Below are 12,883 nucleotides of genomic sequence, written 5' to 3'. Positions count from 1 at the left end.
CAATGTCTAATGGTTCGCAAAATGTCATTAATGAATTATTAGGTGTTAATATGGTTTAAACTATTGAACCTTGCCTGCTGGACAGTATGAAAACTGTTTTCTTTGTTCTTATTTGTCTTACTCACATAACAGGTTGCAATGGAACAGACCTGTTTTTCAAAATTGCTGGTACCAGACTCGATCACAACTAAGCTGAAAATCTAATTGTATGTGCGATGTGTAACAAAGCAGGTGGCTCCTTTTCAGATGTTGTGTTTTTCGTGCCCCCAAAACTATTTTTATTTTTGTCAAATTCTCGGAGAACTCCAATAATATTTTCTAAGACACGCACAGTACTTAAAATCCCAAATATTGACCCAGGGCTTATCCAACTTAACTTTATAATCTGTTACATTCCTTCGGCTTGTCTAAAGACAATGCTAATTATGAAATATTAGAAATCTCAAACTTCATTATAATAATAATTTCTTAGGCTTTCCTTGTGATTTTATGACATCTCGTTGAATGAGGTGTACTGCCAGTGGTCTGTGTTTTTCTAACACAATATTTTGGCATCATACCTCGGCGTCTTCATCAGCTGCTTCCTGTGACTGAATGACAGGCTGACCATGACCCATATTCATGTCTGGACGGCGTCTGGTGTTCCCTACGCTGTCCGGTCCTACTGCAACCATGTCGGTTGGTCACCAGATGTTCCGTCTTCCGTCCATACCCACTTCCACTGTTTTCCCCAGTGGTGGCCGTTTCATGGCATTCCCTACTAGGGCGCACTCCTTGCACTGTCGACAGGCTGTGTTTGCTGTTGGTGACCATTCCAACTTTCTCCAGTGCCCCTGTCATTCTCCTAGTCTTGTGTTTTCTTCCATTGTTTTTGTAATAGATCTAAGGCTAGATTCCACACCATGCTGAGTTGGTATCCAGCTTCCTGGTTTATCAAGTTCTCTGTCATCTTGATTTTGATCGATTCAGTGATGATGATATCCCAAAATTTTGGGGGTCTGAGATAAGATTCTGGTTTTATCATATATAATCGTGTGTTCAAGTCCCAAGCAATGTTCTACTATTGCCGATTTAGTGGCTTGTCGTAGCCTGGTATGCCTTTGGTGCTCTTTACATCTTATGTCCATGGTCCTGGTGGTTTAGCCAATCTAAGGCATACCGCACTCACATGGTATATGGTAGATAACAGGTTTTCTCAATCCCAGATCATCCTTAACCATTCCAAGAAGCACCCTGATCTTGTTTAGTGGGCAGAACACACTCTTGATGTTGTGCTTTTTCAGTATTCTGCTGATCTTAGCAGGTATAGGTCCTGCATATGGTAGAAAGGCTACCCTCCTGGTCTCTTCTTCTTGTTCTTCTCCCTCAGTATCAGGTCGTCTGGAGGAATGTAGCGCCTTGTGGAAGTCCCCTGTTGAGTATCCATTGTCTGCGAACACTTTATGTAGGTGTTGTAGCTCTGCTGCCAAGCTGTCTGAGTTGGACAGTGTTTTGGCTCAGTGAACAAGTGTTCTCAGAACCCCATTCTTCTGTGCCGGATGATGGCAGCTGTCAGCTTGTAGATATAAGTCGGTGTGTGTAGGTTTTCTATACACACTATACCTAATGTGCTGTCTGTCATCCTTTTCACAAGGACATCAAGGAAAGGAAGTTGACCATTATTTTCTAGTTACATTGTGAACTTAATGCTGGGGTGTCTCGAGTTCAGATGGTCAAGAAACTTGTGCAGTTTTTCCCAACCATGTAGCCAGATGACAAACGTGTCATCAATGTACCTAAAGAAACAGGTTGGCTTGTAGGCAGTGGTCATAAGTGCCTCATCCTTGAATCTCTCCATAAACAGATTTGCCACTACCAGAGATAAGGGATTACCTATCGCCACTCCTTCAGTCTGTTCATAAAATATCTACAAGTTGACAGCTGCCATCATCCAATACAGAAGAATGGGGTGCTGAGAACACTTGTTCACCAAGCCAAAACACTGTCCGACTGAGACAGCTTGGCAGTACAGCAAGTGTTTGCAGACAATGGATAGTCAACAGGGGACATCCACAAGGCACTACATCCCTCCAGATGAACTGATACTGAGGGAGAAGAACAAGAAGAAGAGACCAGGAGGGTAGCTTTCTACCACATGCGCCTATATCTGCTAAGATCAGCAGAATACTGAAAAAGCACAATATCAAGAGTGTGTTCTGCCCACCAAACAAGATCAGGGCGCTTCTTGGAATGGTTAAGGATGATCTGGGATTGAGAAAACTTGGTATCTACCATATACCATGTGAATGCAGTATGTATTAGATTGGCCAAACCACCTGGACCAAGGACATAAGATGTAAAGAGCACCAAAGGCATACCAGGCTACGACAAGCCACTAAATCGGCAGTAGTAGAACATTGCTTGGAACTTGAGCACACCATTATATATGATAAAACCAGGATCTTATCTCAGACCCCCAAAATTTTGGGATATCATCATCACTGAATCGATCAAAATCAAGATGACAGAGAACTTGATTAACCGGGAAGCTGGATACCAACTCAGCACGGCGTGGAACCTGGCTTTGGACCTATTACAAAAACAACAGAAGAAAACACAAGACTAGGAGAATGACAGGGCACTGGAGAAAGTCAGAACAGTCACCAACAGCAAACGCAGCCTGTCGACAGTGTGAGGAATGTGCCTGGTGGGCACGGACCTAGTAGGGTACACCATGAAACGTCCGCCACTGGGGAAAACAGCAGAAGTGGGCACGGACGGATGATGGAACATCCGGTGACCAACTGACAAGGTTGCAGCAGGAGTGGACAGCGTAGGGAACGCCAGACACCATCCAGACATAAATATGGGACACGGTCAGCCTGTCATTCAGTCACAGGAAGCACCCGATGAAGACGCCGAGGTACAACGTTGAAATATTGTGTTAGAAAAATGGAGACCACCTACTGTACACCTGATTCAATGAGAGGTCCATTATCATTGTTCATATGTAAACATATACCAACTGCCAACTTCCTGATAAAATTTTTAATTGTAATTTACGAAAATTTAGTGAATAACAATAACAAACCTCAGTTTAATTATTGTAAATTTACTAGCTTAAATTTATTGTACACTTATTAGAAGAAAATTTGAGTCAATCTGTGGTGAGTTTGAAAGTTGCAAGACCTATGTCAAAAAATATGGGATAGTGTACTGCAGACAATGTAATACAAATTACAATTTATAAAATGTACTGCATTTTATCTAAATTTCATGGCTGGGAGTTTGATAATTCAGTGAGTGCAATGATTAATTGGACAGAGAATGTGTAATTGTTGTCATGGACTGTGTCAAATTCCAATAATGATCATCATCTATTGTGACATTAGGATAATATTTCCTATTGACATTTACTGTGCATATTTTATTTGAACTGATATGATTATCTACTAAGAAGGACAGTGTAATGAGTGACTGGTACAATGGCTATATTAATTATTTACTTGCCATACATGAATAATTGTACTTAATTACATCTGTATTAGGTAAGTGCACTTGAATTATATTGGTTGATATCAGTGCACTGTGTGGATATCCGGTTATCTGTACTGTGATCATAAACAGTAGTTCATTCGACATCTGAGTGCAAGTAAACTGTCTGAACTGCTAATCTAGTGTAGACTACATTATTGACAGTTGCCTACATTAAGCACTATCCTCAAGCATTTGTTTTTATGCTTGGCGTGTTATGCTTTGCAAATACTTGCACCAGTTTGCAGTATGCAAACGGGATGTCTGGTTAAGTCATCCCTTATGATAAATTTCCACTGACCTGAGGTTCTGGCTACTTTTACAAACTCTACCACTTTTCCTACACCTCTCCAGTCCTTATCCATCATCCCTGCGTCTTCCCCTTCAACTCTTCTGCCAGAAGAAGAAGCCATTGTCTCTCAATCCTTGCGTGTGCAAAAACATTTTTTTAAATATGTGTGTTCTAATTCCACTTGGTGAGTAGATTTTTTATGTATCCAGTTACATGATATCTATCTATCTATCTATCTGAAGTTCTTGAGTTCTGTGGTGACTGGAGCACATATCCTCGCATGCAGAATACATGTAATAGAAACTTGAGTTAAATAATGAGAGTATGTCTGACATAGGTGTTAGTCATTAGATCTCAAAACCTGGACTGAGTATTTCATGACTGAGATCATCTTATAGAGATTGGTGTAGGAATAAACTGTAATGCTTTGAAACTTGGCTGTGTTGGTTACTGCATGTATGTGAGCAGTAACAACTTTTTTTCATAAAAATGATTTACTGCGTGGCATTTACTGCATGCCACTATTCCATATTACATTACTGATCAAAAATATGCAATAAGTCACTTGACTTATCTTCATTCACCTTGCTGAACTGAATATGGTGCATCTTTCTGAAATCAAGACTGAGGCCATTTGCAGAAAACAATCAATAATACTTTTAAGAATATTGTTTAATATTTCTTCTGTTGCTGTTTGTAAGTTGGAATTGATTACAATGATTTCTCTCCACTTAGAAAAATTTCCTTGGTTTACATTTGTTGAAATAGTAAATATAGACTTCTGCATAATTTTTGTTAGATATGACATTAAATGCTGGTGGGCTATACTGCTGATTCCATAAAACCTCCATTTATGTATGAGGACATTTTGATTCACACAGTCAATAGCCTTAGATAGGTCACAGAAAATACCACCCAGTGTTATTTTGTTATTTAAAGCTCATAAAATTTGGTGAGTGAATGTGTAAATGACATTCTCAGATAATCAACGCTTCTGAGTTCCAAAGGGTTGGCCTGCATCAACTTCTCAAAGATTTTGGAAAGTGATGTCAGTAGGGAAATGGGTGAGCTCTTATTGAAATTGATGGGTTTAACAATGGCATATTTCAAATATATCTGGAAAAATGATCAGAGTTAGTGATGCATTACATATTTCAGGAAAGAGAGGAGTTATTATGTGGAAACAAGTCTTTACTACTCTGTTGGAAACATCATAATATCAGGAAGAGCTCTTATTTTTGACAGAATATACAATTTTCTAAATTTCATAAGGGGAAGTGGGTAAATGTAATCAAATTTTATGGGAGTTGCTTTTTTTAACATGCTGCTTTGATTACTATCTTGAATTGCTTGGTCCTATATTTTGTAGTACAGTTAAGAAATGATTATTAAACATACCTGTTAGCTGTGACTGCTCTCCCATGCAAATCAATCATGATTTTATCATGTTCTTGTCAAATTATTGATTTCTGACATAATGTGCATGTTCCTTGATGTTTTAATATCTTATCTTGGTAATTTTGTGCAGTTTTTGTAATGAGCAACTAGTGCAAAATCTTTACTTGCTCTTGCCAACAGATACACTTTCCTTTTGTTTCACAAGATACTATAATCCATCTACTGACCCATGACTTTTTACATGACTGTGTAAAGTCTTTTCTGATCAACTGATGAGGAAAGCTATTTTCATATATTGATAAGAATTTATCATGGAACAGATTAAATTTTATGTCAGCATTTGAGGAGCCCAGATGCAAAAGCTGTGAAATGAATTTTTTGTCAATTTTGAGTTGAGTTCTCTGCCATATAAATTTTTTCCAGCACCTATATGATGGAATAAGTTTCAGAGTGCAAAACCCACTATAAACCATAGAAAGTAGCTTTAGAAAATCATGTTCAGTTGCAAAAACTGCCATCTGCATGTTCTCTTTGGGTGCAAAGCCCACTAAATGTCTACATCTACATCTACATCCATACTCCGCAAGCCACCTGACGGTGTGTGGCGGAGGGTACCTTGAGTACCTCTATCAGTTCTCCCTTCTATTCCAGTCTCGTATTGTTCATGGAAAGAAGGATTGTCGGTATGCCTCTGTGTGGGCTCTAATCTCTCTGATTTTATCCTCATGGTCTCTTCGCGAGATATACGTAGGAGGGAGCAATATACTGCTTGACTCTTCGGTGAAGGTATGTTCTCGAAACTTTGACAAAAGCCCGTACCGAGCTACTGAGCATCTCTCCTGCAGAGTCTTCCACTGGAGTTTATCTATCATCTCCGTAACGCTTTCACGATTACTAAATGATCCTGTAACGAAGCGCGCTGCTCTCCGTTGGATCTTCTCTATATCTTCTATCAACCCTATCTGGTACGGATCCCACACTGCTGAGCAGTATTCAAGCAGTGGGCGAACAAGCGTACTGTAACCTACTTCCTTTGTTTTCGGATTGCATTTCCTTAGGATTCTTTCAATGAATCTCAGTCTGGCATCTACTTTACCGACGATCAACATTATATGATCATTCCATTTTAAATCACTCCTAATGCGTACTCCCAGATAATTTATGGTATTAACTGCTTCCAGTTGCTGACCTGCTATTTTGTAGCTAAATGATAAAGGATCTATCTTTCTGTGTATTCGCAGCACATTACACTTGTCTACATTGAGATTCAATTGCCATTCCCTGCACCATGCGTCAATTCGCTGCAGATCCTCCTGCATTTCAGTACAATTTTCCGTTGTTACAACCTCTCGATACACCACAGCATCATCCTCAAAAAGCCTCAGTGAACTTCCGATGTCATCCACAAGGTCATTTATGTATATTGTGAATTCCAGTGTTTGCAAAACCCGCCAAGTTCAAAATGCCATGTCAGGATGCAAAGCACCCCAACTGACATCAGACTTACCAATCTAGACATTTTAAGCTAAATTTCAGTTTGTTAGGATTAGAAGGGATATTTTTCTTAATCAGAGTTAGGTTAGCTGCACTGTAGTGAACACTTAGGCAACAGTGAGGCTCTTGCTGCTGACGCAATTTCGAAATAGATGCCGGTAAGCACAGCTCAGGTGATCAGCTGTATGTGTGTTGAAGTATTTGCATGAGTGTTTTGAATAAAATGAGTGATTTAATGGGCAGTTTAAATGCAGAAGATATTAGAAATGAAGTGGGAGTAATTGAAATGTAGGAATTCTGCAAGAAATAGAACCTGTAGTAGTAGTAGTTGAAAATGACCACAACAGTACTGAGATCAACACCTCCCAGAAAAGGAAGTGGTGTTCTGATCAATGGAAAAGAAATGTTTCCAAAAAAGGAAGGTAAGAACATGAAAAGTACTATTAAAGCAATGTTATCCAATGACAACTGTGGTGACACTAATTGTTATGACATATGCGAAAGGCTTAGTGAAAGTGACTTGTAACTGGCATTTCCACATACAAAAAGCAAAAAAATTCATATTCATGAAAAGCAAAAACAAGAAGATTTGACTTGTTCATGGAGAGTCCTTCAACTGTTTTGAAGCTGGACATGGTAAGAGTGTCCTGACAAGGGGAAAAAATTTCAGCAAAGGAAATGGCCCAACACCAATCACAGCAGGTACAGAACTTTCAGAAGGCAAATTTGGAGATGTCAAAAAGCTGCTGTAGCTCTACTTTCATGTGAACACTGTTGGTTCACTATAAATTTTGTCCCAGGCCATCTTATGTAAACTATTACTAAACATATATCCTAGAGTCATTAATTATTGTAACTTACTTCCAATGTGGGGAATATATCTGTAAGGCTCTATCTTATTTATCCTAATTAATTGTGCTTCATTGTCTGAGAAAGAATTTCTTATTGGGTATACAGTTATTTTCTTGCTTTGGGCTTCATCAAAGAAAACATTATCGATCAGAGTTATATTGTCTTCATCCACTTGTGTTTGTGAGTTAACTTCTGAGAACAAATTGTAGGATGCAAAACAAGTTGCCAGAGCATTTTCCATATCAGAATCATTTATAAAATCTATGACAAAAACACCACAGACTGTTAACTGCTTGTTGTTATCAAATGGCACAGTAAGGACTCCGTGTGACTCATACAGTTTAGGATTTCCCAGTTGTGACAGGTATACATTTACAATTAAAAGTGAATATTTTTCAGTATTAATTCACAAGCATACATTCTATGTGCTTTTCTCTACAAAATCTCTTTGTTTCAATGTTTTTGAACTAATGTTCTGTGTTTATATACTGCCTGGCAAAATCGTCCTCAAGCTACAACTTTATACATACACACACATTAACTTCCTGCACCTCTGACCCAGTCATCGGGTCACTTTTGTAACACATTTTATGCCAGTCACATGGAAGAAGACGATTTCTCAATTTGTGCATGCACGTTCCTTTCTGACATTCTCACAGCCTAGCTGCCAGCACCACCTCAGTGTACCTGAGAGCCCGCAGCCCACCGAACATTGGTTGCGGTGAGGAAGCACGCTTCTGATGTTTGAGCTAAGTACAGCTATTAACATGGTACACATGTACCATTTATTTTAAATTTTATGTGAGTCTTTTGCCCTTTTGGGCATTCTGTATTAATGTTGGACCATGCCTCTTTAGGCATTAGTGTGTTCCAAAGAAGGGGTGGTTATCCACTCTGAAACCTAGGTTAACACCCGGTTTCTATTTGGAATCAAGGTGGATTCTTTATAATCATTAAATTATTCACGATTTCTGACATGCTGCAATGTTAAAAGCTTACACCCGATGTCTTCCCACAACATCACTGTGACTCTCCAGTGTTGAATATTTCTGGCTGATGATCATCCAGGATAATGCAATGCCCAGAGTCACCACTGCACACAATTTGATGCCATTCATCAGCAGCCCATGCTTCCTAGCCATGATATCACTCCAAACACAGCCATTTGCGTTGTGTTAATGGCAGTCTATGCATGGGGCAGTAATTCCCTTGTCTGGTTACTGCTAGTCTACAACAAATGGTGCACAAAAACATAGAATGTTGCAGGGAACCCATTACTTGTTCTCAGATGGGAGGTGCAGATGCCAAGAGGTTACGATGTGCTTGGCACACAGTATGGTGATCTCCCCTTGTGGATTTAATTGACCAGAACTTTGACAACAAGTATGCCTGCCCTCACACTCCTGTGCAGTCCAGCATCAGGCCATTGTTTATCTGAATGCTCCACAAATATGGATATGCAGCTGGCTAGGTGGACACCCACAATGACACTCATTTATAACACTGTCAGGTGCTGATAATGCTGTCTCACATGGGTATGCAGCATCTCCATGTCCTTCACAGTGATCTGTCAATATCTGATGTTGCTCAAGCACCTTATATACGCTACCAGTCCTGGTAACATTAAAAAGCACAAACAACTCTAATGCATCCTGGTAACTGGTCTACCTGTCACAGAGAACGGCAACTCTGATCATTTTTGTAGCCTCTGACAGTGTGCATATGTACAAAGTTACTCCAGCACCCAGCCATATTTTCTGAGTACTAAATTTTTTTGTCAGGCAGTGTGTATGTGATGACTCATGGTTTTCATGTAATAATTCCCAGTGAGAAAGATAGTAGAGTGTAATCAAATAACTTCTCTAACCTTCTAGCTCTGTAGTGCTCTGATAGGCACAGGATGTGTAAGTTATCTTTCCAGAGTTCTTTAAAGTTTCCAGACAAACAAACTCTTCTGTTTTATTACTCAGTCCCCTGATATTCTGATGAAACAAGCTAACCTTACTTTTCTGTTCATTCTTAATCATTCATGAGCCTTTTCTATTTTTGTAACTTCTATTACAAGAGGCTGCCTGAAATCTGACACCAACCTAAAAAAGAATAATAATATATGAATATTAACAATATGAAAAGGATAGACAGATACTCATCACATACAGGAGGCACTGAGTCACATGAGCTAGGCACCAATGCAGGAACAGTGTGTGGTACTGGATTCTGGCTAATGATAGAGAGACTTTTCTGTATTGGTGCAGATAGAAGGAGCAAGGATCCATAGTGTAGGTGTAAAAAACCATAAAAATATGTGGGGAAAATCACAGAAAGGATGAAATGGATGAGGTATGGGGAAAAAAGGTGAAACCTGAGGGAGTAGGGTCTATAGTGAAAGGCAAAAACAAACTAAAATCTATGTGAAAGCATTATGAGATCAAAAAGAAAACAAACAGAAAGATGATAATAATGGGACGCAGACAGGAGGTGTGCTGTGTGAAGAGAGGGGCAGCAGGTGTAACTGGAGTAGATGAGTTCACTATGTGTGTCCTGTAACAATAGAACAGAGAGAGAGAGAGAGAGAGAGAGAGAGAGAGAGAGAGAGAGAGAGAGATGGGGGGGGGGGGGGCAGTTGTTAGGTATGGGGTTCAACAAGGTACGTGTGGCACAGGAAGATATAGAAAATCAGAGGAAAATACATCTGAGGTAGGAAGTGTGGTCAATTTGGAGGTCCAGGAATAATAGCATCACTGAGTATAATGTGGGACATGGAACACTGGGCTAGCAGTCCATGATGTCATGAAGCTGTGTGTTGCATTTGGATGATATCATTGACACATGGTGACTCAAAATTCAAATTGTTTGTGGTTTGGAAGGTGACAGTTGGTTTCTGTCTCTTCAACATTAGTGCTGGCCAACTATTATATCTCATTTTAACAGTAACATGCAGTTTTTTCCTTCACTCAGAGAACTATTTCAATCAACTGACCAACTAAAGTATTTATTAGTATTATTATTATTATTATTATTATTATTAACTCTGTCCATGGAGTTTTAAATTTTAAGAAAGTGAAGCATACAATACACGGGAATAATCAAGCTCTGCGAACTGTTATATCCTTCTATCCTTCATTTTTGTGGCGAAAATCACTGACTGTAGCACTAGTCAACAAATGAGATAAGGTAATGGTAATTGTGTTGTCCTTCTCTATTTTTTAACTACCATCATTTCTTGTAAATACAGCTTATGTTAATAATTTTGCAATGATTGTCATTTTTACAGCATTTTAAGACTCATTTATTATTTATTTACTGTGGCTTTTGTTGGTTTTTGCATATATAGGCATTAAAAGAACTGATATCAAAAGGTGCCAATTCAAATGCAGAAGTTTGCAGTGATGAGCCACTGCTGTTATGTGCTGCTGTCTACAATGAAGTGGAAATCATCAGATATCTGCTGAAAGATGCCCAAGTTCCAATAGAATCACATAATAAACGTGGTCACACAGCTTTTTTGACTGCAGCATCATGTGGAAGTCTGGATGTGAGTTCCATTAGAAATGATATATGTTATCATCTTTGATACTGGTTTATTTATTTTTTATTTATGAGGTTATGTTAATAAATATCTGGACTTCTGTTCTAAACATCTTTAGGTGGGCAGTACTGCTTAGCAGTACTGCTAGATGTCACCATTATCTTCACCTGTGGCTGGTTCCAGTATTGTCACATTAATTTGTTTTGTCCTTATGTGAAGTAATGTGACTGTGCCACCCTCATTTGCACTGATGAAGAAAAATGTTATATAATCAGTTTTTTGTGGTTGGAATGTATACCAGAAGCTGAAACCTATGGAAGATGTACAGTACAGTAGGGGAGGGGAGCAATATTTTATTATGGGCAAGTTTTATCAGTGGACTGAACAATTTAAAAGTCACATATAGGATGGGGAAAGAGCAGGGAATCCAGTAATATCCACTACTGATGCCAATATCGAGCAGGCCCCTTCCATTTTTTTGAATAATCTATGAGTGACTGTTGATGAAATGGCAACAAATGCAAATTAGTCATGGTGCTTCAAATGACATCGTCCATTACAGGTTAAATCATCATAAAGTCAGAACGAGACTCAATAAAGAGTGTAAACATAAGTGTGTGAGAATCTGACAGTAGCTATTGGACTGTCACGCTACTGAAGATAAAATGTTTTTATAAAGAATCAACACAGAGAATGAAACATGGACATTTGCATTTGAACCAGAGAGTGAACATCAGAGCATGGACTAAAATGCTCCAGATTTCCAGTCAAAATGAAACCTATGAGTCAAACCTGTGCAGGAAACGTGATGTTCACAGTTTCTTGCTGTGCACAAGAGCCTATTATCTGGAAAAGGGATTAACAGTAAATGGTGAACATTACAGTGATGTAGTTTACAGTGAGTTGAAACCTAGATTTTGAAATGATTGCTGTGATTTATTGTTTGTTGGAATTAATACGCGCGTCCTCATACCACCACCCACACCATTCATTGTCTTCAGAATTTGCATTTTTAGGTGTACTGCCTACAATTAGGAGGTAACCCCATTAGATATTCATTTTTCTGGTGTGCTAGAAGATGGTTTAAGATGCAGCTGATTCACTTCTGAAGAAAAAGTGCAGGAGGTGGTGCATAAGTGGCTGGTATACTTCTGATTTTTTTAAATGATAATGATGTTGGAAAGCTTGTGCAATAATGGGCTAAGTGCATAAAAATTGGGATGACAATGTCAAAAAACTATGTCACTGTAAATTTTGTAGTACTGTTGTAATAAATTAGAAAAATGATGTGGAGAACTTTGTGACTTTCCTTCGTATGACTTAGCTGGGTAAGTGCAAGAGACTGTTGTATTTGCATTGCAATGCATTGCTTCACAACCCTTCAGCAGATTCCAACTCCATGACCCTAACCTGTCCTTCACAGAACTCTAGGCTCTCTGTTCCCTAAAAGCTGATGACCACATCATTATCCCCCCATCAGACAAGGGAACTACGTTTGTGCTACATGACCAGTGCGAGTATGTAAGAAAGGGGCTACACCAGCTGTCTGACACCTCTACATACATCATCTGCCATCAGGATCCCATCCCTGTGATACAAACTGACGTGCAGTCCCTCATTAAAATCTCTGGCCCCTCACAAAGACTAACCATGTAATCTGTAGGACTTCTTTCCCCACGCAATCCCAGCAACACCATCTTTATTCCTAAGATCCAATATTGTTATGGGTCACTTCGAGGGGGCTTTCCTAGGATCCATAAGCCTTCAGCCCCTGGTTTGGTTTAGATACCTATGGACTCATGGTG

The 12,883-nt window shown here is 39.1% G+C and overlaps 1 protein-coding gene across 1 annotated transcript in view; it reads left to right on the top strand.

Annotated features, from left to right (window-relative positions):
* The window catches only part of LOC126475425 (serine/threonine-protein phosphatase 6 regulatory ankyrin repeat subunit B-like), a 355,304-nt gene that overhangs the window by 60,479 nt on the left and 281,942 nt on the right, over positions 1-12,883 (top strand). The window contains exon 3 of the mRNA XM_050103270.1: positions 10,884-11,084. Within this exon, the coding sequence (XP_049959227.1) occupies positions 10,884-11,084 (201 nt within the window). The remainder of the gene's footprint in view (positions 1-10,883; positions 11,085-12,883) is intronic.

This window comes from Schistocerca serialis, chromosome 4 (genome assembly GCF_023864345.2).
Source record: "Schistocerca serialis cubense isolate TAMUIC-IGC-003099 chromosome 4, iqSchSeri2.2, whole genome shotgun sequence".
Taxonomy (NCBI): domain Eukaryota; kingdom Metazoa; phylum Arthropoda; class Insecta; order Orthoptera; family Acrididae; genus Schistocerca; species Schistocerca serialis.
Note: the sequence above shows the minus strand (reverse complement) of the source record. Positions and strands in the feature narration are given on the sequence as shown.